This window comes from Tinamus guttatus, unplaced genomic scaffold (assembly GCF_059628265.1).
Source record: "Tinamus guttatus ecotype Peru unplaced genomic scaffold, ASM5962826v1 Tinamus_guttatus_pri_ptg000172l, whole genome shotgun sequence".
In the NCBI taxonomy this organism is placed as follows: domain Eukaryota; kingdom Metazoa; phylum Chordata; class Aves; order Tinamiformes; family Tinamidae; genus Tinamus; species Tinamus guttatus.
In genome coordinates, this window is record NW_028288706.1 from 4,919,409 (window position 1) to 4,944,304 (window position 24,896).

Genomic DNA, 24,896 nt, shown 5'->3' on the forward strand with positions numbered 1-24,896 from the left:
TATCTCAGAAGAAAAGACATGTCGTGAGTGCTGCTGAGTGGGACGTCTGGCACAAGGAACCCAAGATGCCCGACTGCATCATTCCCTCCATTCTGGAGCCCGCCGAAGGCCTCGCACGCGCCCTCGGCCAACCCTGCAAGTACCCACGCTCGGAAGCGACCCAGCAGCACCAGGTGCCATGGGCTGGGATTCTCTGACCACATGTGTATTTACTGCATTTCCCCGCCCGTTAGAGGATTTTTGGATGCTACACCTGAGCAGCTCCAAGTTTTCTAGGCAGTGATGGGCAAGAACTCTTTGGGTTTTGGTAGGAATGGCCTACTGGCACACACAAACACCTCCAAGTGCAACACTTGCCATCTGTTCACCATCTGCAGGGGAAAGAGCGATCACACAAAACCCTCGTAAATGGAGTGATCTGAACATAAATTGTAGCCTGGAGGGGAAGGAGAACCTCTGTTTTACAGACTCCATCCTTGTGTGGGAGGGACTGCATACAAAGCCTGTGATGGGGGACAGCGGAGGATGCACAAAGCTCCAGCCATGGCACAGAGCACATGACACTGGGCGCACGCGGGGCCCTAGCGGGTGACAGGAGCGGGCACCGTTGTGCCATACCTGATGTCTCACTGCAGGGAGGTGGTGACAGAGCTCTGGAGCCCTGCACGGATGACAGTGGCACCCCAGGGGGATGGGGTTCTCCAAGACCCTGCTGCAGGTGATGCACATGGAAGCAAAGCGATCACCGGCGCGCTCAGACAGCTGCTGTGGGATCCCTGCGGGCTCCGCACACAATCCGACTGCCAGGCTGCCGGCGGGGACGGAGGGCTCACTCACCGCTCGGACGCGTTTCAGGCGCTCCTCTAATTTTTCTTCTGCTTCACGTTCCTTTTGTACCTCCTCCAAACGATTGATCAGCTCCGCAGCAAACTTCTCTGGTTCAACGTGGATGTCCTTTGGTATTCGGTATGTACGCTGGAGGAAAAACAGAGCGGGGTTAGCAAAAGGTGCATGCAAGCCACGTTTATTTTGGACTCCAGTAACTGGGAACGCCAGCGGGTAAGCAGGGTGCTCAGGCTGGACAGGCTGCCATGAAGAGCTCCTGTGTCCAATACCAGCTCCATATACCACCTCAGCAAGGAAAAAGGTTTCTACAGCCACAATCAGCAATGTCTTCTGGCACCAAAATCCAATTTTGAATGTATGTGCTTGGTTTCCTCAAAATTTATACCTGGTCAAGAAAGTGCCTTGGTTTCAAAGGGTTGGAAAAGGCCACATGGGCAAACCTCTCAAATACAACGACCTTGCAGTTGGGATGTTTCCACTTCATTGAAAGGAGAATTCTTACTTAAATATAGTCTGCTTAGGGCTGGTGAGCCAGCACACGCCTCTCCATCACTGCTAGCCCACCGTGGCAGAAAGCAGTGGAAATCCTGTCACTTCCAGGAAACCTGATTTTCCTCCACCTCCCAGCTTCTGCTGCAGCTTAACGCAGTCATGAAAGGCAACTCTTCCCACAAAGCCTCCTCTTTGCAAGCATCCAATCATGTCAGGACTGCATCGAGCTTTCCTCAGAGGCGTGCAAAGGTTCCTTGCTTGCTTTATCAATACAGCAACCTCTAGCAACCTTACAAGCATGGAGATACTAATTTTTCTGTTTGCTCTGCATGAACGAACTAATATTTATGAGAGTTCAAGGGCATTCTCAACTCCTTACTCTCAGATACATTGCCCCTAAATTCCTGTGCTCTGGGACAAGAAGTTTCTGTAGTGAAACTTCAAGCTCACAGCCACTGTATTTTTTTTCCTCTCATTTTTATCCTTTCTGTATTATTATGTTATTTCTGCTAGTAGAAAAATTAAAATGACACAGTAAAGATAAAAATTTCATTCAGAGGAAATATACTATAGAAAATAGTATACTATAGAAAATAGTATAAAAACTTGCATTCAAATGTTTCAATACTAACATGAGAGAAATATACACTTTATATGAACAGAGATAAAATTAAATACGAAGACATGAGATAAGTCATAAGGAAAGAACAAATGCAGCACCGGAAACAGACATCTAGCTTCGGATCTTTAAAGGAGGATTAGAGACCATGCGATTTTTTCCAGTTGCTTTTTGTGTGTGTGTGTGTGTGTGTGTGTGTGTGTGCAAACCCTGAATCAGTTGAGAGACTTGCACAGGAGACTAAAATAATGCTCTGCCTCAGAACTTGCAAAAGCATTCGAGCCAACTGCTCTTCTCTCTCTGCCAACTGCCAAATGGAAGGCAGGGGGAGGAAAAATAATGGAAAAAGCATCCTAACTTATGGCACCGAGAAGCTGAAGACATCTTTTATGGCACCCTAGTTGCTGAGGTCTCAGCTTAAAGCAATGCTTTTTTGTTCACCGAGAACAAAATTCAACAAGCCCTGCCAACAAATCTCCGTTTCAAGGCTTGCTGCTATCATCTCTTGCACGCCGCGTGGTGCTGGACGCCAGCGTCCCCAGGGGGACTTTCTCTGGACACGATGTAGTTCTGCAGGCAGCACTGTCTGCCCAGAGCCTTCTGTGAAAAAGCAGAAGGGCTGCTGCCTTGATAGGAAGTTATCCAGCCAGCACTGAGCCCAGCAGAACTGGGACCACTGCCAAAGGCGACAGTCCAAAACAAACCGTCTCCTCCTCCCGGTCCAAAGCGGTGTCTCTTGCTCCATCTCGACCAAGGAGAATAACCCAGATAACAAGGGTGAGGGCAAGGCACAAAGACAATTTCCCTGGGGAACTATAGAAAATCCAACCCCTGTTTGGGCTGAGCGAGGAAAAATAGTGTTGGCAGCTGCATGTCTTCGGAGCATAAGGATGAGAGAAGAAAAAATAGGGGAATGACATTATGGAGGAGGAAAAATTTTAGAAGACACACTCAAAGCAATTCTACAATCTGACAGGAATCTCTTGGGGCCAACATGGAGAGAGGGGGGTGGCAAATGCATGTCAGAAATACCTCGTGTGCACTGAGCCCTGGGAAAGGCTGATGAGACGTGGTGCAGCTCTGCCAGGTTTAACAAGGCAGCTCCTTGCTACCTGCCCATCTCCTCGCACGGCAGCCTGCTCTGCCGCTCAGCGGCACGTGGCCTCTCCAGAGCCAAAACCAGGACCACGTTGCTCCAGGAGCTCCTGCAGAAGGCTAGGCCGGTTTGCTTCAGCTCCTGTCCGACCATGGCTGGAGTCACATTGTCCTGGCCAGAACTTGCTCTCTGCAAGATGCATCTTCCAAAGCAGCCAAGCGCGGCCCACTCGAGGCGAGTTCCTTTTCCCAAGTCACCCTGTTGTGCATCCTCAGCCCTGCAGCCATGTTTTCTTCTCAGGTCCTCATCCCAACAGTTCCAGCTGTGCCACTCATCCCACAGAGCCAGAGCTCCAACAGCACCTTGCAAGGGGAAGCAGCCTCTTCCGCGCGAGGTTAATGACAGCGTGGCTCCAACAGCAGCTCCAAGGGCCCCTGCGGCAGCCGCTGTCCCCAGGCGGCGCAGGGCGCAGTGTCCCCTCGGGCGGGTGACGCCGCCTGCCCCAGGTGGCACCGCTTCTCCTGCCCTTCTCCGTGTCTCACGGCGCAGCTGCGGAGCGCGCGCCGCTGCCGCCTGCTTTTCCTCCCTCGAGATCAAAGCAGGCCCTGCTTCAACAAGCAACGGGGGGACAAGCCTGGACGTGATGAGAAGTAACAGCCAGTCCCAGCCCTCCAGGAGGGCCGGGCACGGCCAGGCTGTGCTTTCCTACCGTTCTGCTCCTTGCATCTGCCCCTTCCATGGGCAGGGGGGTCAGGCCGTGCTTCCCAGGTAAGTGTCTGCCCAGGATACAAAATTACGGAGTGCAACTGTGTGGAGATTTTGACTTGCTGGCTGGTCGAGGATAACCTTAAAAGGTTGCTCCCTCCCTTTCCCAGTTCTTTATTTAAAGGACTAAAAATAGGCCTCCGAAATTCCAAGTAGACTGAAGGTGCAGTGAAAATGCAGATACACTTGCATTTTGATCCTGTCACTTTTGGGTAGACAAGGCAGTAGCAGGGGCCTGGAAAGGCCATAGGACGTGGAAATGCCATGGCGGGGCCTGCCGACTGCTCACAATGTCGCTGGGGTCAGTGAGTGATGGAAAGCAAGTCCCAGTGAAAACAGAGACTTGCATTTGATAAAGTCGCTGAGAGAGCTCTTAGCAATAACCAGGTAATGAGGAACCGTGCACTAAGAGCAACAATTGCCATAACGTGACTGGGTGTAATGCCAGGGAGTACAAAATTGGGGAGGGGTTGTGAGCACGGAGGAGGGATGTGCACCAAGGAAAGAAACGTCAATACTTAGAACAGAAAGAAAAAGCTGAAGACGTTCTCCACCTAATACTAGTTACTTACTGGCATCTTTTGAAAGGGACATAACCTACATGCACACACGTGAGCTGCCACGTGACTCCAACCTGGTGATGACTATTTTCAGCCATCAGGACTTCTGCAAAACAATGGATTTTTTTAAAAGGAAAATTGCAGAGGAAGATTTTCCTTCCCCAAAATGGAGCTTAGTCTTGAAGTAGTGGCATTAAGAACCAAAGTGAGATGCTTAGCATCTCAGAATCTGGACTTTGTGCAGTTTAAAATTACAGCTCCATGCAATCATATGGTGGGACCTGACAGCTCCTATCCCCTCTGCTATATATTGGGAAGGCTCCTGAGATACAAGGGGTATTTCCTTATTCTGCAGATATCCTCAAGGAAGGCCTTTTCTGCCTAGGAGAGTCTGCTTTCTTCAGAAGCAGAATCAAACCCACCAACACAGTTTGGTGAGGTAATGCCGGTGATTCCCAAAGAGAGGAATCTCTCCCGGACAAGCAGCAGCCCGTCGGGATGTGCTCACTGCCTCCTGCCGCCTCAGCCGTGCCAGTTTTCCCTGCGGTTGTTTATTCGGCAGCAGCACCAAGACCTGCTCAGCAGCAGGCGCTGCTCCGTTAGAAACTCTGCAATTCCAATGCGTGGAATCTCTCCGTGGCACCTATTGCTGCAGCTTCCATGGAAAAGCAGAATCAGGAAACAATTTCCCTTAATTTTCACAGCCTTTGATGCCATGCAACATCCCAAAATGAAAGTCTATCCCAAGCATCCAGCCAGCAGCTGCAGCAGGTGGAAAGATCAAAGGCTGCTAACCTGCATGTTTAATTTCTGCTAAAGTAAGTAGCTGCTTCCAGATCCAGCAATGCCTACGGAGCACAGCTTCATCCCTAACGAGCATCCGAGGACATTCAGGGTCACTACTACCTCTGTGGAGCTCTAGCCAAGATGACTTTGCTCTTCCACAGCAAATACCTCAGCACATTTACCTGCAGTCTCTGAAAGACTGTAAGCAACAGAAGCTGAACTACGGAAATTAAAGTGATCAAGCCTAAAGAGTCCTTCATATGAACTAGTCCTCCTCTCCCTTTGATAAACCCCTGTATGTGCAGATCCTGCCTGTGGGCTTTCCACTCAGTACAACCTGCTGAAGTCCTACAGCAGCACAGTCCAGGGTGAAAGCCTGAGGGTGCAACTCTTTCCTGGGCAGCCTCTGCTAGAAATAGTCCCCACGTCTGTCCCCTGGCCACCCAAGTTCAATTGGACTGAACTAAACCTCACTCTAGTACACGGAGAGCGATCATGCTCGGCCTGCGCTGTTCTGCTGCGGATCCTAACAGTGACTTGCAGAACGCTGACATGAAGAACACGCATTTTGGAAGCCCTGAGTAACTCTCCATGGGTCTCCCTTTATTCCTAGCTCAAAGGATGAGCAACACAGAGCTCCCCAAGAAACTCATAGTACTGGGGAATAATACATGCAAATTCCCCTGCTGAAACAGCACAGACGACTGCTGATACGCTCTGACATCCCTGGGCAGCAAGCACGGACTGCACTGACGTGGTTCAAAAGACTTCAGAGAACAAATGGCTTGTGAAACTTTTATCAAATGGCAGGCCTGACACTTTGGAAAGAGATATGCTCCATCAAAAACCAGCCAGGCTGAGCTTCTGCACAGAGAAGGATCCTTCAGGGCTTCAGCGCTTTGAATCTGCCCCCGTCTCCCTGTGGGGATACTGAGTCCTGCCAAGCGAGTCATAAATAAGCTGTTTATTGTTTTAAACCGAGAATGGCTCCAAAATGCTTTTGTCCCCAGTAAAAGGGTGCAGTATTCTCCAAGAGCTGATGGGTCCAATGCTCACCACTGTTTCTGGAAGATTCATGCCCTCCTGTCTGGACCAGAGTGAGATCTCTGGCCATTCTGGGCCAACAAGTTTGAAAGGAATCACTTCATCTTTAAGAATAGCTGTTCTAATGAAGCTGCCAATAATTCAGATGGGGTCTTTCCAGACATAAACCACAACAAGTTGGGAAGGTTAAAGGGAACAATGGGTGGGAGGCTGGATGCCATGTTGTCTGAAAAGAAAGAAAATAGCTCGAGCTGGTCTGGCTGGACTAATCTTTCCTAGTGAGTGCTGTGAGGAAGGATTACTTGGGGAAACAAAGTTCTGTGCCTCTTGTGGTTAACTATCCATGACATGGTAAGTGCCTGAAGCTCTGGCACCTTCGGGAAGAAGCAGTCTGCTAAAATTATGCTATATATATAAACTCTCCAGTATTTACAGTTGATATCTGCAATCACATTTCCCTCCTTTTTTCTTTGGAGGGGGGATTGCAAGCATTTTGCTCTATGAAGTAGATGAAGGTCTGGGGTTTTATTGGGGCATCACCTCACCAGAGCAACAGCACTCGGAGAAGCAACTTCCCCAGGAGAACACACAGGCAGCCTAAACATGCTCTCCCTCAGGAAAACCAGGTGTGTCCAGCCACCCTTCCTGAAGGATCAGGTGAGTTTCTCTCTTCCACAGTGAGGTGGAGGAACACAATGAAGTTGCACGCTTGGTGTTCAAAGCTGGTTCAACAGAATTAGCTCTCAAGCAATGCCCTGCACGTCTGTCTGCAAGGTTGAAAGCTGGGACCTTTGATGTTTTGTACTCTTTGTTGTTACCTTGTCCTTCCTCGCCCTTTCTTCCCAACCTAGTTTATGCCTTCAGTCTTGTCACACGGACAGATTTTTTTTACTATGATCTATATAATACCTGGAACTGAAAAGGCTGAAAGGGAAGACTCACTGCAGCTTGTGGGTTCCCTTTAGACAGAACAAACCTCAGTTCTAAGATGAAATAAGAACTTTTTCAATGCTATAATTGGGTAGAGGTCTCTGATCAGCCTTAGGGATCTACGAATCCGGCTGAATCATTTCTGATTGATCTGAGCAGGCCAAAGAATCGTGTGTTGGTGAATCCCAAAAGTCTCTTCCTCCTGCAGGTTTGATCTCTCCACTCACCTTGAGTAGCTGATGTTAGACCAAAAGTTAGTCTTGAAAGATGAAATGGAGGTGGTAAGTTAGGGAGCCCAAGAGCTCTGAAAAGCATTCTGAGTGAGAGCTTAATTTTCCTGGGAACTTTCTGCTGAAGTGCTGATTTCCCAAAGTAGTTTGATGAATGCCAGGTGCAGGGGCAGACATCTAACACATCCTGCTGTTATCTGGCTGAAGGACATCCACTCAGGACTGGGCAGTGGGGAAAACAGTGCAAGAGCATGGGAAAGGCCTTGACATCATCTGAGCTTTCACCCTCATCTTTGGGGAATTCTTCCACTCTTTCCTTATATTAGTTGCTCCAAGAGTCTGCCCAAAACCAAGAGCAAGATGGAATATCCCATGAAAAACAAGTGCCTACTGTGTAGTAAGATTCCTGGGTGAAGCATAAAATGAAGCCACTGCATTCCTGGGCAAGGAGCCCCTTTGAAAAACACAACTTTTCCAAACTTGCAGCATTTGTATATGCTGGGTAGAATATGCAGAACACTGCTGGCCATGCACCAAGACCTACTGCTGCATGGTGGGGCATCCAACATAACTAAAGCAGGTTTTTGTCCATCAGAAGCAGCATGGCCATTGAAACTAGCGGACAATCTCCTGTGACCATAAAAACATGACAGGTTATAGCTGCTACACCTAAAAGGGCTGCTATTACGAACAACACCATTTTTTTCAGTATTTTGCATAATGGCCCTACAAATCCTTTGTTGGTGAAAGGTAAGGTCTCTGAAGGACTTTTGAAATGACATTTTAGTAGAAGGTTCTCCACCATCCCAAGCAAAATATTCTATGCATTCTGCGAGCACTATAAGTATCAGCTCTGCCTATATACGTTGGATACGTAGTCCATGAAGACCTCCACTCAAAGGCTGCAGGTTGATCATTGCTGCGTGTTTACAAGCACGCTAACCATCAGGTCCAAGCAGCTAATAGTGTGCCAGGATACCACGCAGCCCACAGCCTACAAGTGACTTTGGGAAGCAACACTGGAAGAAACATTTGCATGGCTCCTGGCTAATTGGGTAAGTTTAATTCAATAAACTTGCAGTTAGAGGTGATTTTAAAAGACCAACTTTATAACAGTTCACACTGATGTTGTCAAAACATATTGTCTAATTACCTTCCCCTTTCTTGGCTGATTGATAAGTGAGGGCAGAGCAGCGACTCTCTGAAGTCGATGCCAATTCTATGTCAGTAATTGGCTGGCAGGAGGTGCCAGAGTGTCTGAACTGAAGTTTTATTCCCTGGAGAAAGACTAGAAGTAACTTGACTTCTTAGTTCCCCACTCCCATATAAACAGGCACCAAGATGCCTTCTTCCCTGGGACTTACAGCACAAAATCTAATGGGAACACTGGATGTTTCACAGAAAAATCCTTGTGAAGCGTCTGTGTGTAGTTTAGGAGGAATATGTAGTTCTAACAGACCATGTAGATAAGTAGGACAATATAAACATTTATAAGCAGCAGGTGGCCAATTTAAACCTTGTGGTTTTTATTTTTCCTTTTTTGAAACTGGTTTCCAAGAAAATAGATAAAATTTAATGCTAAGTAAAACTAATTAGGCTGCAAGGAACTGCTGCTGGAATGACACTTACTCATTTCAACAAAAGGAATGTTTGGCAGATGGAAGTTCGTTAAAGCAGAGCTCACTATACATATTTCATGTTCCATACTCTGAGTTTATAACCTGCAGTTCATTGAGGCACTGCCAGCACACACGATCAACAGAAAGCCACTATTATTTTTATCCAAAAGGTAAAGCCACTGACAAGCTTTGAAGTTCCCACTGTTAAATAACAGCAACAACAACAACAACAAAAAAAGAAAGGCCAGGCTTTCAAATTGCAACTCTAACAAAGCAATGCTTACAGTAAAAACTGCATCAAGCGGAATAAAAAGGCGCCCAGCCAGTCTTTTTGACAGCAACCACACTGGGAAAGCAGCTGGGTGAAAAGAGAGGTGGCTCAGCAAAGATGGCTAGCGAGCGTCCACAGCCAGGGCTTTATTGTCAAGCCAATGATCAAAGCACAGGAGACCTTCTTAAATCTAAGGAAAATAATCTAATTTATAAGGCAAAACAAAGGTTGGTGGGGCTCTCTGCCTCCCTTTTTTTTTTAAAAAAAAATCAGATTAAAACAAGGGTCTTTTCTGCTTGCATTGTGCTGCTTTGAATGGGCAGGACAAGAACAGCTGTGTCAAGTTTGAGGCCACTTCTGCAAAAAGCAGATGGAAGTGTTTTTTTTTCTATTTGATTTGTGCTGGAGTCCAGCTGTCCAAAAAGGAAAGAAGCACCTTTATTCCCTGCTAGATATTAAATGTCACCTGTAACTTTCCACAGAAAGAAAAATATGAGGATAAGCAGAGCTGCAGATGGTGCTGCAGAGCCCTAACGGCCATGCTCATCCTCCAAAAGCAGTTTGCTTATCAGAAGCAACTGAGGAGGCAGTATCAGACACCTGGGGATGCTGCTGTCTGCACCTCCTCTGCTTCCCTGCGTCGTATTCCCCGCGGGCTTTGTGGTGTCCTCCAGAACCTGTTTCACTTCCCTTCTGCCACCCCACTGTATGGCTTGGGACAACCACATTTCTCTCTGGCTGATCTTGGCTGAAAGCAACATCAGCCTCCATGCCTGGTGGCACCTACATCTTCCCCGGTCTCACCAGCTCTCCCAACGGTGTAAAACCCGCTGGCCGGGGGACGCCCGCTGCCCCAACCAGCTCACACGTCCAACCGGCCTCGGAGAAGCAGCCGAGTCCTGCCCGACCGGTTGAGAAAAGTTGCCTGCATTGGACATCCCTGAGGAGCAACTCCAGAAGTCTGCAAGAAGGCTACCAAACGTGCCTCCCTCTCTCACGCCCTTCCTGCTGCGGATTTCTGTCTTAAAACATCTCCAGACAACACAGGGCTAAGGAAGGTTAAACAGATGTGTGAGCAAGCACAGCGAAGGTACGTTAGGGATCTTACAGGTTTTGCATATTTGCCTTTGCCAAAGGAGACACAGCTACTTACAGGAATGTGAGGTAGTGGCACACGTCCATTTGCTTTGGCACTTTCCTGCATCTCTCTGCGATGCTGCTTTCGGAGTCTGTACGGTGGGATCCCATCCCTGCCGGAACAAAACAACAACAGAGCCGGCTTTAGTGCCTGTCCTGAGGCGCGCTCTGCCCCCAGCACCTACCTTCATGCCTTCCTGCTGCAGAGAGGCAGGCAGGAGATTGCTTTGCATTTGGGAAAGACCTGCCCAGGGCACATGCAGCAGAGCAGGGCACGGCGCTCGCAGCCGTCCCGGCATTCCCAGCACTCTGCTTTTCACCGAGGGGAAGCACTCACACGGCGTTCCCAGGAAGCAGCGCGAGGAAGGGCTCCGGCAACCCCAGCCCTAGGCGCAGCGCGGGCAGAAGGGCTTGGCCTGCATCCTGGTACCTTTTATACCTGGTTGCTTTCTACAAAAGAGAAGGCAGCGTGCGCAGAAAACCACGGGGTAGGTGGGGAGGGGGAGTGGGAGCATCTACACCCAGGGGAATTCAGCCAGGGAACAAGGTGTATATATATTTTTAAGTGAGCCTGACAACTTCTCGAATGGCTTATCAAAGCAAAGGGGCAGCCTCCACTGTTCTTAAGACCTCTAGCTGAGCCAGAAATTATGGGCTTTTGGGTGCATGTTGGCTCCCGACGAGCTGGTATTGGAGGGGTTGGAGCTACTGGGCTTTGCCAAGCACTGCTAGTGGCAAAATGATGTTGTCCAAGAGTAGCTTTAGGGGGAATAAAACATTTTTGTTTCCACTGTTGCATCTCTACTGCTTGTATCCCATGAACCAAAGTGGAACTCAGTTATGAGATATAGGAAACAGGTCCACATCCTAGTAAAACTGCTTTTTTTTTTTTTTTTTTTGAGAAAAAACAACGGTGCAAAAACAGAGGTCCTACCTCTGTTTCCTTTTTTTTTTTTTAATCACATAGATTCTCCTGATTCAGTATAAGCAACTTTGCAAGTGCAAGTAAAAGCAACTGTGCAATGAAACTTGTGGAAATTAGTGGCTTATCCATTGCAAACACCAAGTATCTTCCATGCACGTACACTGCCTCCCTCCAGCATTCCACCCAGGGAACAGCTGACCCTTGCACTGTTCTGAACAGTGCGAACGATCCAGTCCCACCACATCTCACAGTGAGGACACATTTGCACAAACCCAACATCTTTATCACCTCAAAAAATAACACACACACACACAAAAACCACAGTTGCTTCTAGATGACATCAACAAAACCAGCTCACATGAGCAGTTCTGCAGCATCTACCTCACATGCTATTTGGCAATGAAAACCAAATTTATCCTATCTTTTTTTACCCCAAATCTTCCAGACAACAACCACCCATGTGAGATCCATTCTCTCTTCCAAACATTTTTGGCCAAGCCTTGCTCTCTCCTGGGAAGGACTGAGCAAATCCTTCCAATGCACCGAATTGCTACCAGGTTGCTCCCATGACTGAACCACATCGTCCAAATGCAATTTCATCTGGCAACGCAGGCAGACAAAGATCAAATACCACTGCAATAAAATAAAACCCTGTGATTAATGAGAAGGGCTTTTCAGCAGCAAGACAAATGACAAAACAGCAAAATTAGCCGGGCTAATTACAGCTCTAACTCTGGGCTGCAGGTAATGGGGGAGGAGGGAGAGCGAACGGGAGAACATCACCCCGACTGCACCAAGTCACCGCCACTCTCTAAGAGCAGAGCAATTTCCCAAAGCGTTGCCATAACAACGGGCGATTGCGATAGCTTTCATTAGGAGGCTTCGTTTTCTTTAATGACGAACCTCTGTTTGAAAAACGTAACTCGGAGTCACGACGGTGAAACAGCTTTTCCACGCCAACCCGCAGTGTTTTTAACCCAGAACGGATGGCAAGGACGGCAAGGAAACAAGCACGGATTTTTAAGGAACAGCCTTTCGCTGTTTTTAGCAATTTCTGGAAAGAATCAGTAAAGCAGGTTTCAGCTTAATCTTCAGGCAAACAAACCCAGGCAGCAGAAAACCTGCACGTTAGAGCAGCGCAGCCACTCGTGGGGAAAAGTGGCATTCTGCAGGAAGGCGCAATTTTTATTTTCTTTTATTTTTTATTATTATTATTTCTCTTTAATTCTCCGCAGCAGCCGTCCCAGCGGAAAGAGCGACTTTTGTTCAGAGCGCGGTAGCGAGAGGCTGATAATGGCCTCTAATCTATCCGGCTTCAAACACATGTTCAGCCCCGCTGTGCTGCCTTTGATGTCATTTTAACTAGATTCCCCAATGCCACCTCTGAACTTGGAGCATTCCTTCGCTCAATGCGCTGTGCCAACTCAACCAGAGGAAGCAAATTCAAAGATAAGCACTTTAATTTTATCCCGACAAAACCTTATTCAATAGATGGCGGGGGGTTGGGGAAGGGGGAAGCAAGGAAAAAAACCCAATACTGCACTTTTTGTTTTCCTTTGTCAGGTAACTTGCTTTGAGATACTTTCAATAGATAGAGAAATAATAATAAAGGAAAAAAAAATCTATTTTTTAGAGAACATCTACTTTAAAATAAAACTTTTTCAGCACTGTATTTACTCGCTTTACCATGGGACTTTCTTAGGCGCCAGCCAGCTCTGCCGAAATGCAACGGGGGGAGCCCGTGACTCTGCCATTTCTTGGGCGCTAATGTCATGGCCTGCGATTTTGGGAACCCTCTGCTCCCTCACTGACTGACAGTGGCCTCTGGGAGGGACAGACGGACACACAGAGGCCGGGCTGTACGTTCGAGCGAGCCCCTTCGCGCCAAGCATCGCCGTGATGGCGTCTGTCACGGTCATGGTGGCGGGAAAGGCGGGAAGCGGAGCCCGGCGCCCTCCGCCATCTTCGGTGCGCGCCTCTGAGGGCAGGGCCCCCCCAACGAGAGGCCGGGCCTGGGAAAGGGCCTCGGGAAGAGCCACCCTGCCAGCCTGGGAAACGACCGCCTGTGCCGGCAGCGCGTGACGAGGGACAAGGCAGGGGCCACACTGTGCACAGCCCCGCAGTGAGGGCTACCTGTCCCCCAGCCGAAGATGAGCTGGACACAGGACAAGGCCTGGAGAAGGGAACATGGCTATTTAGGTAGCCTATGACCCCGGGCTGAGGAGATGCTTCTTGTTTAGTGTTGTGAGCTCTCACAGGAGCCGAGAGCCACTGCATCCACCTAAGCTCTGCCCCTTGACACCACCACACCCCATCACACCTTCATCTCCCTCGGTATCTCTGATGGGACATCCACTCCGCTCCTGCCCCTCTCCTTAGAAAAGACACTATTCATACGGAGATTTTTCTTCCACTACAAGGACACAAGATGGAGATCCTCAAGGTGCTCCAAACAAGGAGCTTCCAAGTCTAGAGACAGGGTAAAAGCCACTAGTAGCCCAAGGCACGTCCCAAGGGCTCACTAAGCAGCGCAAAACACGAGCCACTGGCTGCAGGACTTGGTGGCCGCCGTGTTGCAGCAGGGCCAGCGCAGGCTGCCATCGTTTCCTGATGTCCTCTCTAGACCTCGCCTCCACATCCAACAGCTAAAACAACACAGCTGCTCTTCGGATTATAAAAACAGTTTTCCGCAGAGAGGACTGTTTTGCCTACAAGGCCAGAGGGGTTTGTATGACACAGGAAGACTGAAAAATAATCAGTGGAGGGCCAGCATTTAAGAGACATGTTTTTTAAGCTACTCAAAAACACAACTCCTCAAGCAACCAAGACCCACAACATACTTGTTATATAAATTCCGCACATTACAATAATATTTGCCAGCACCTGGAAAGATATCCTGTTGAAAGTTAGTCTTCTTGTGCTTGTAAGTGGTTGGGCACTTTTTGCAAACCCTGTCCTCTTGACACCCTTTGCTCAGAAGGAAATGATACGAAAACCCCGTGCAGGTTTTTGCTGGCAGCTCGCAATGCATGAGCTGCCTGGGGAAGGAACTGCACTTCCAAAACCTGTTTTGCCATGATTGGGAGAACAACAGAGCTTGGAAGGGTGCTGCTAACAACCACAATGGATCAGAGTCTAAGCAGCTGAGTGCTGCACTCGTGTGTTTTTACCTCCTCCTCTGGCTTGAGCTGGCTAACACCAGCAGATCATGCCCTGCATCAAGGCGCGCTCTTTGTGCGCCCGCGTGCTTTCGCAGCTTGCTCTAAGCACTCTGGGCTTCTCTGCAATTAGCCCGTGTTTGCATCCACATTGTCCGGAAACGTTCTCCTCTGATGTAGGGTCACGGAGGTTTCTGCCGCAGGATCACACCCCATTCATGCCCTGCCTTTGAGGAGAAGCTACATTTCTTCATTATTGAGCTTGACTGCTATATGTAAACAGCGTACATAGAGAAGAACCTTGCTCATCAGCAAATGAGGCTTTTATTGCCATTTTCCTTAGAGGAGGCCTAAATTCAAAGCGCTAAGACATGCAAGTCTTGTCAAGCAGCAGGAGTCCCTTCTTTAACTTGCGTCTGGTTGTTCCTCATTTTTGCTGCCTTGAGCAGTTCTGCAGAAATTCCTTTGAAAGGCAGGAGGCAGATAGGTTCAGCAATGCCATGTAAAAAATGGAACAAAATCTGGTATTGGAGTTTTAAACAACATAATGAAGAGCAAATGTTGAATGCAGACAGAGTCTTTTGTGAGCCAAAGGTCAAGGCTGTATGTCCAGAATCATAATTTGGGGATAAATCTGCATGCACCCACTTTGAGATGCACAAAAGGAAAGATCACAGGTTCACCCTTATGATTTTTGAGACTTAGTTAAAATGAACCACTGAGATTGGGCTAGTTATTAGCAGAAGGCAGAGCACATATCAGCAGTAATTAAAGTCCTGGAAGCAGCCTATGTGGGCATAGAAGGGATGAAACGCCTAAAAGAAAAAGGAACAAAGAATGCACAGGATGGTCAAACAGAAATTATTCTGCCTGTGAAAGGAATTAATTGCAGCTACTGAAATAAAAACTAGGAGGATGAAGAACTTCAACATAAATGATACAACAGGTATAACTAGCAGTGCACCCCATGAGCCCACCGGACCGATGGAAAAGGAAGCACTGAAAGCTAAGAAGATTTTAAAGAGTTCTTGCCATCTGTCTCCTCTGATAACAAGCTATAAGACCCCTACTAGCTTCACACTGCAGCTCTATCTCAGATGATGAAAATGAAGAATAGCAGAAGGATGTCGGCAAGGCAGCTGGATTTGTATCAAACTGAGCCTTTGAATCAGTAGTTCTCTACATTTTTTGTCCCAGGGGCCCTCCTTTTCTCCCATGACATTTACACCAGGGTCTGCATCCTCCCCTTTGCAACATGAGATGGATAAGGTATGTGTGACATTCTGACATCTGATCTATGACTGCTTCCAACCAAAGCCTCATAAAGAAACCCTACCGGCAAACCAAAGCTGGGAAGGGGTAAAACCAAAACCAAAGCCCTCAGTTCCAAAGGGCAAAAGGGTAAGATCGATAAACTGTTTTCTCATAAAGCATAAGAATTTCCTATGCTGTAATATTCAGTGTTAGGGATGGGCCATTCCAGGAAAGGCAGAATTTGATGCTTATAGCTCTTGAGAAGGTTGGAATGGTTAGGGGACTCCAAAGCATGGCTATCGTCTTCATTAGCAAGGCAAGGCATATGAACAGGGCAAAACTAAACGCTTGTGCAGCGGAAAAATGTAAAGGGGTGCCATTAATCACAACTTCTAAGACCAAAAATCCCACTCTACCTATCTATGAATCTGCTAAGAGATGGCAACAGAAATATCCTAACCACTCCACTTTGGACCAAGACACATGACCTGGGATAAAACAGGTCTGAAGTGAGAGGATTCACCATCCTTTACACCATCAGTATAAAGTGTGAGCTGCACAAGTCCTGCAAGGGCCAAGAGCTCCTGAACTCCTGGTTCAAGTCTGCTTACCAGAGAGCAGGAGCACAGATGCTGCACAGAGGAGAAGCAGTGCTCGAAACTGGCCAGACAGGTTGCTCTATCAGTTCTTCTGAGTATCTGCAGCCACATCACGGATTCACCAGCTTGTTGTTTTAACCAGGAGCAGGTGGCAAATTGCTGCAACTTGACGGGCAGCACCATTAAGGACACCCATGACACAGGCTGGAATGCGTCTCCGATGAGGTCTGACAGCTCCTGACATTCCCAACGACTCTAAACGAGCCTCTTGGAGGACTTTGTGTTTACAGCATTGCTCTTAATAAAATGGTCCCCTAATTCTGTAAACCTGTCATCTTTTGCTTGAAGAATCAAAGGGTTTCTGCTCTACAGAAAAACACTTTGCATTTGCACTACTAAAAAGCAGAGCAAACAGAATATTTTCCCCTAAATCTTTTTTTCATCACAGAGATGCAACAACAATAACAAAATCCCATAACCCATTTTTCTTCCACTGCAGACCATCTTTAAGGAAGCTGTCTTGTGGGCAAGATTCATGGCTCTGTCATGAGGGTGGTAAATAGAAAAAGAAAAAAAGATTTGGAGGTGCCAGTTGTATAAAAGTGCAGTGGTGACCAGACATGAAACAGAACTGCTCAGTCACTGATCATATTGAGAAACAACTGCAGCTTGAGCCCAGTCTGGCAGCAAAAAGCAAGAGGAAAATAACCCAGGGAAGCAAAAAGCTCTGCCTGACATTCAGAAGCATCTCAGCAAAGGCAGAAGATACCCTGTCTCAAAGGAGTTAACTCCAGTGCTGCCCAACTTTTCCTGTTCTCCAGGTATGTCAGAATGGACCCTGACAGGGCCAAGTTTGGGTGAAGGACTGCAGAGCTCCTATCGACTTGACTGCTCTAGATGCAGAAAAGTATTTCCACCTTTGGCCCCTGGCCTGGCAGCCTATGTCTAGGGCACAGACTGTGATAGAAATTAGTGAGTTATTCCAGGCAGATCTCCCTTAGGAAGACAGGCTCATGTTTCAGTGAAGGCAACATTCATAGCTGGAGGGAGAGATTCACCAATTTCATCTACAAGCAAAAGTGACTAGATATCATTTATTTATTTATTTATTTATTATTTCTGGACTAAGACTTTGTTAAACTGGAAATATGGGGAATCTCAACTGAGTTAATTATTAATTACAGGTAGCTTCCTCTTCAGCAGAAGAATATCCTGGACTTACCTAGGAGCTCTATTTCATTGACGCTCATACATGCAAGCAGCAGGCTGGTATCTAACCCACAGTGTGTGTTGTTACGTATAGGAAATTGTTGAAGGGGGGGAATGTCAAATAGTATCTTTAGAAAGGCCATCAGGCAAAATCTCTGTGTCATCCTAAGAATCAGCAGAAAGGCACAGAGAGCCCTGCAAAGACAATTCCTGTTAGTGGTGCACAGATGAATGACTTTACCCTGCAAATTCCAGCTCTGTGATGAATCTCTTCTGCTAACTTCCAAGCTCCCAAGAGATGAAAGTATCAGGATTTTTAGGTATTTCTGGTATAGATTTCAAAAACGTGGTAATTTCCTCATGGAAACGAATGTTTTCTCATGCAGCGTATGGCAAATATATTGTCCCCCGTCTCTGCACCACTGGAGCTTTGCAAATGGGTAACACAATACAGACGACCTAGGCAGAGATGACCTGGAATTTTTATGAGTTTTTTTGTATCTGCCTGGTAGTGAATGACAACCTCTTATTGCTCCCCAGAAGGTCTAGTTCTGCAAGGAAAGGCCATAGTAGTCTCAAAGAATTAGCGAATAACGTAGGTTAGAAGAGACCTCCAGGGGTCTTTAGGCAGGCCCTACCCGCCAGAAGCAAGGCTAACCTTAAAATTAGATCCAACTGGATTCATTCTGGGAACACCTTCCAGTGAGCCCACAAGGTGGGCAGTGGTAGACACAGAGACTCCAGTTCCTCGGACAAACCACCACTGAATTTCCTGAAGTTTTGTGCTGTTCCAAGCTCTGAAAGTTACTGTTATGCCGCAACAGTAGCTGTGAATCAAAGGTACTTCCATGCAGAGTGGACAACTGCAGAAGTTGTATCTTTTCCTCACTGAGCAGTCTGATAATTAGATAGAAAGTTGTAGAAACTTACAGAAAAACATGTCCTTAGCTTCCCTAAGTTAGTGCAATTCTGCTCATGTTCACCACATATCTGTCAAGAAAGAACAGCCACAAACCAAATGAATGGGCACATCAGAAGCTGTCACTGCCTAGGATGAGTTGAAAGACCTCTACACCTTCAAAGCTTCTGCTGCAGCACAAGGTTTTACATTTGTAGAAAGCTCAGAATTTGGATGCTCTTTTTAAATTAACATTTGAGATTTCAGGGTTACAGAAAATTCCCAAGGGGGAGTTTCCACACATGACACAGAAGGATGGCTTTGCCAGATAAGAGGTCCTCACTTGGAGAAGAATGCCTTGAACTCTCATTCGGTATTGAAACAGCTTCAGGGTGACCTGGTAAATTCTGAAACATCATATTTCCCAGGAACCACATTGCTGGGAGGCTCCATAGGCTGGAATTTGCAAGCTTACTGCTACTGGTAAAACTCTATTGGGGAAGCAGCCCTTCACAGCAGATGCAGAGTAAAAACAGCCTGAGACTCCAGCTCCCCTGTCGCGCTGTGACAGCGGTCAGGAACGATGACATCTCGTGCAACGTCTGCCAGGTGTGAGAGCAATCCACGTCCATGGAAGGGGAAGGGATCCTCTGCAACTCCAGCAGTTTGGAAAGAGCTTAATGCACCACAGAAAGGAAGACTGGAACTAACTTTCTTGTGTATTTTAGCTTCTTCAGGGCTCAAAAGATGGTCACAGTGGCTTGTTTTACAGCTTCCACTGGGCCATGACACAAGGTATTTGCTGTAATGGTGGCAGAGGGAGGAGGCTGCAGCAGATCTCAGGTAAAGGCCTAAGCATGATGTGGAGATTCCCCTGCTGCTGAACAGTTCTGAATCCTTTAAGGCCAGGGATAATTGTTCCAGTTATGCAGGAACTCAGAGGAAAACATTTGAAGAGATGAACTGACTGGGAATAAATGACAATGCACTAGTCTTTGCCATCCCCTCCAGCCCTGAGGGGCCCAGGTAGTCTCCAAATTTGTGATAATAAGCCAAGAGGCAGCACATCCTGGACTGGAATTACCATTTGAAACATTCCACGCCACCTCCAAGATGATACCCGCCGTCTCCAGAACATCCACACTGCAGAGGGCTCCCCCAGCACGGCCCACGCTGGCACACGCTCACGGAAGTGACACCAAGCCACAGGACCCTCTGCGAGCTCTGGATGAACAGCTTCCAGCGGCCAGATGTTCTTCTCTTTTTGAGTACACCTTCGTGGGCATCCTACAGAGCAGCTACAGAGGCTTAGCCAGATTATCTTCTGTCTTCAAAGCATCTTTTCGTCTACTTAGCTTTTTATTGCACAAATCAAGAGAAAGAATCTGGCATTTCCTTGTGTAACATTCCCCGTTACAGCACTTTGAAGGAAAAGGTAATTTTGGAGAGGCCCAAGCCACTGAAAAACTAAGGCATGCTGCAATGCTACTGTGAGGGACCTGGAGGTGAACCCAGGTTTCCTCAGTCTTAGGTACTGTCCTAACTGAACTTAATCCTGTGATTCATTATACGAAATGAGAATAATTGAGTGCAGAGGTAAAACTGCAGATGAGTTCTACCCTAGCGTTGGATAAGAAGTCTGAGACGTTTCCTGAGCTGCAGTCCAGCAAAGCGCTTACTGGAAGGCTTCCTGCGGCCTTTATTCGGTAATCAACCGCCCAAACACTTGATTCTTCGCGGGGAAGTGGGAATTTGGAAAGATAAAAGACAGAGAAAACAGCAACGGTACAAGTCTTCACTGGACTGCCATCTGATTCATCCTCATGGGAGGAACCCAAAGAGAGCTCACATCCATTTGCACCTGGCAAGAACCACTGCAGGAACTCCTGCCAAGCATCATTTATTTTAGCCCACTCAAAGCATTTGACATTGCAAATGTTCCCAAGATGGCAAGTCAGGGCAGTCTTCATAATGACAAATCAATTCTGCTGAGAACACTAGCATGACCGTGACCTTGGACTATTGGATATTCTCCACAACACCATCTCTGTCAATGTCTCCCCCAAACAAACACAAAACCCACACCACTACTGAAAAACAAACACATTACATCCCATTTGTTGTTATATCAGACTGAATTTACTTACACGCTGCTGTCTGTCAGTGACATGGTATCTGCATCACTGGACATGCTCTGCTGCTCGCTGTCATTGGCACTGGTGGCTGGTGCCAGGGCGTATCCCGTGTTGACATAGTAAGGGTTAACAGGCTCTCTCCATGACCCATGCCTTCAAGAAAAACAAAACAGAGTCAAATTAAAAGGACACAACCTTGACCCTACTGCCACTGGGTTCTCTGCATCACTGGGCAGAAGAACTATGTTCTATGACTATGTTCATATTAAGTGAATAGTTTTACTCATAACTGGAAGCAAAAGGGGATTCATGAAGTAATGAAGATTCTAGACTTGCTTTTTTATCCCTTTTTACCCCACTCCAATGTGTTTGCCAAGCACAGGAGTTGAAGGAAGAAATGGTTGTTACTTACAGCCAAGAAGCTAAAGCAGACCTTAAATGTCACACTTGGGTACATCAAACACTTGCAAATTCCATCAGCAAGAACTGTCTAATTGCACATTTTTTCCCAATGACAATCTGCCCATGGATCTACAGAGGTTACTTCACACACAACCACTTATCTGAAAGCAGGCAAGCTATCTGAGTAAGTAACAAGCAGGCCAACCTTCTTTTAGAGAAAACAGGAAGAGAGGGCACCTGCATGAGTTAACTTGGGAAGAAGCTTCTTGCACAGAAGAGTGAAGAAGCTCGTGAAGCGAGTGCGCAAGTAGCTTCTTAATATGCTGGCACTACCCCCAGCTTGGAAAAGGGACTGCTGCCAACATGCCTCCTCCTTAGGCCCTTCTCAGCCACCTACATCTTACTGTTAGTACAAGTCATTTTGTAATTTGCCAGAGAGATGAACAAGCTGAAAGGGCCACGCTGGCACAGTAGAACAGCATCATTCAAACCCACGTGCTCCTTGACTACCCCCTGCACGAAGGGCAGCGCAGAGGAAATTAAAAGCAGCCATCCAAGCTTGCAAGACACTGTAAAGTCAACAAGTTGATGTGTTTTCCAAGATCTGTTAGCGGCTCTGAAAACCAGAACCCTGTTTTAACTCAGATCACGCAGCTCACCAGCATCATCTTGGATTTAGCAAGGCAGCAATTGGCACCCAGCAGGGCAAGCAGGCAGCCGGGGAGGACACGGCACGCGGCTCGCGCTCCTCGCCCTGCTCCAGCTCTGCTGCACTGGTCAAAGCCCTGCCTAAAACACAGTCCCTGTCCTGAGGGGGTTGTGCTTTGACGGGACGGGAAGAAATGCAAGAGAAACTTGCAGATAGAAGGCCTGGAGATGAAGAGGAGGCATTATACTAGTAAAGTGAAAAGCTAGCAGCTTCAGCATGGATATATATTTAACAGATACATATATAGAGAGCACAGAGTATGAACACAAGATAACTGTCCACTGGCAATACCTGCCAGTCACCTCGCAGCGGCCACTACATGAGCTGGAAACAACAGGCAGCCCATTTAAGGTAGAGGTTCATAGAATCTGTCAATGAAATGGGACCAGCTGCCCAAGGATGAGGTTTAGCAACGTATTTTAAAACTGAAATAAGGAAGGCTATAGCCAGCAGCTCATAAACTGCCTGTGTAGCTCCTACTCCCCATGCCCTGATGCTTGTAGAAACCACAACATACTCTTTTCCTTGTACTACATGGATGGTAAAGAGAAGTCAGCATGCTCACAGGTCACCGTGAAAAATCACATTGCTTTAGGTTTATTAGGGGGTCACTAAGAAACAACCACTCTCTTACTGTGACAGAGAAAAGCAATATTTCACTCGCCCCAAAACAGCAAAACCACCAAGATATTCCTCTTCACTAGCGCAGCATATAACAGGGATGGTGTAAAGAGCACCCAAGGCTGAGTCACCTGAAGCTTTTCACTGTCATAAGCAAAGGGGGTCCTGGGAAGATTCTCCACTGTCTGGTGTGATACAGTATTGACCTGTGAAAAACTCTCACCATGGACATTTTCTGGCACACAAACTTTCTGACTGTCACTTTAAGCGTGTAATGGAGCCTCCTCATTTCTGTAGTCCGTTAGTTTTCAGAACAGATTTCTAGGGCAAATATTCAAGGCTGGAAATAATTTGAACATGTTTGCCCTAAAAAGCAAGGTATAATAAGTCAAAATCTTGCCACCACCCCATTCTCCACTTCTTCCCTTGCATAATGGTCAGTTCTGAATATTAAAGGAGAGCTGTGCAGTGTAACCCTCCTGTCAAATTTGATATGACAGTTGCACGATGGAGGCAGATATAACCTCTTAAATTGAGGTGTGAATGATGGATAGGTCAGGCCTTCCCTGCGGGCAAAGACAGGATGCTTTTTGGATAACCCAATTAAAATGTAGCACCAGTGTCTGGTGGACCTTTTGCCAGGCCTCTCTGGAAGTAGAGTGGGTTATTCTAGCAGGGTATTAACAAAGCATAGCAGATGACTACAATATAGAGAAGGAAATGCACAGACTCATCGATTTCTCATTATTATCAGCTGACCATGCAGAAGAGAAGGAAGCACCTCCGATCTCTGCAGACTTAGCCTGCTGCTATGGCAGCACTTCCTACACACTGTGCTTGTGGGATTTTTAATCATTATAATCTTCTGTTACCTTCCCTTTTTGTGAATGGCAAGATTGGAGGCTGCATTCACTGCACACTGCATGGGAACCAGTCTCTGCTGCTCCCGCTTTCTGGAGCTTTTGAGGAGCACCCACGCGGTGGAAAATTACACGTCATTGCCACTGCCACGTGTGGGTCAGCCCTGTCCTCTCTCCGTCCACCCCAGCAGAGCAGATGTTCCGTGCTGGGAATGCACGGTCCAGGCCGTGGAGTCTGGGCCTGCGGCCGGACCTTGCAGCCCCACGGCCTTAAAAGCCTTGTGGAAGCAAAGCCCAAGGCTCCGGCGCTTCCCAGGCACCACGGATGCTCCCAAGTCCCCGCCAGCAGCTCCTGGCGGAGGGAGATGCCCCCAGGTAGCCACATGGCCACGAGAGGCTCAGCCTGGGTGCCGAGAGGACATTAACTGCTAGCCTGAAGCGCACGTGCTTCCTCGGACACGTTGCTGAGGTGGCTGCGTCCCCCTCCCCTTCCAGGGGCTCCGCAGCGTCGGAACGGCTCCTGCCGAGGCGAAGCAAGAGGCATCAAGGGAGGATGGAGCTGCTATGGAGGGAGCTGCTATGGGGGAGCTCCCGGAGGTGATTCTCCATTCTGCCACCCTCTGAGCTCCGAAACTTCATCACGGCTGTTCCCAACCCTGGGCGCTGAAGACTTAAGTGACCAGGTAATGGGCGGCTCCCTTTGCTTGTCAGATCTTGCAGCTTCCCATTCCCTCCCTTCTTTCTCACCCAGCTTGAAAGCCCCTGGGGCAGCAGATGAGATGCACGCGTGCACAACAGCAGTCCCGGGGGCGGATCAGAGTCATGTCCCTGTGTTTCACAAGGAAAACCACCCAAAGCAGAGCTGAGACACACATGGTTGTGCTCCAGAAGAAAAAAACAAAACAGTTCATTCTGCACACCAGCACTGCAGAGCATTTTAAGAGTTCACTGGGTACAAATCCGAGATGGTGAAAGGAATTCAGCGGGTAACGCTGCCCAGATGGGTGCCGCATGGCTCCCCTCCCTTCCAGAGCATCCGAAATGCAGGAACTCCCCTAGTGACCCGCACATGGCTGCGAACTTGCCCTCGAGAATACAGGAAAGACTTTGGTCACAACTGTTGTATTTAGCTAAAATTACACACTTAAAGCATGTATACAACAGGGATTACTTACATTTTAGCTCTGCCTCTAATATATCAATGCAAATGTAAACTTTTGGTAAGCATAAGTACATGGAAAGGGTATAGGATTTCAAAGCAATCATAACAGGTTACATTACTTTTGAGGAATCCATCTGTATTCAATCTTTCTCTTAATGTTCCCTCTCCCTGACAACTCTGTTCAGCTGGCTCATATCACTATTTGAATGTTTTGTGCCGTGCCTCTGAAGAACGCTTTCAACATCTATTAGTAAGAAAACATTAAAGGAACATGGAGTCTGGCGAAAAAAAACGGTCACTTCTGATCTGGGAGGGGAGGCTGCTGTAAAAGGGATACAAAAACACTCAGGGAGATGTGAAATGTCAGCCGAAAACCTCCCATCGCAAGCTCTGCGCGGGGATGAGGTCAGTGCAAGGAAAGGTGAGCATTTAAAGCAAGACTTCACACAAACGCCTCCAGACTTCCGGAATTTCCTTTATGCCCCTAGTGCGGTGAAGGGTTTTGAAACGAGCACGGAACATTTCACACGGACACAGCGCAAAAAGCAGGCTGCATTTCTCCTCTGCGG

The 24,896-nt window shown here is 47.6% G+C and overlaps 1 protein-coding gene across 2 annotated transcripts in view; it reads right to left on the minus strand.

Annotated features, from left to right (window-relative positions):
- The window catches only part of AXIN1 (axin 1), a 77,061-nt gene that overhangs the window by 16,869 nt on the left and 35,296 nt on the right, over positions 1-24,896 (minus strand). For both annotated transcript variants that reach the window (XM_088523119.1, XM_088523118.1), the window contains exons 3-5: positions 20,586-20,726; positions 10,412-10,508; positions 838-975 (exon numbers count right to left, since the gene is read on the minus strand). In XM_088523119.1, the coding sequence (XP_088379245.1) occupies positions 838-975; positions 10,412-10,508; positions 20,586-20,726 (376 nt within the window). The remainder of the gene's footprint in view (positions 1-837; positions 976-10,411; positions 10,509-20,585; positions 20,727-24,896) is intronic.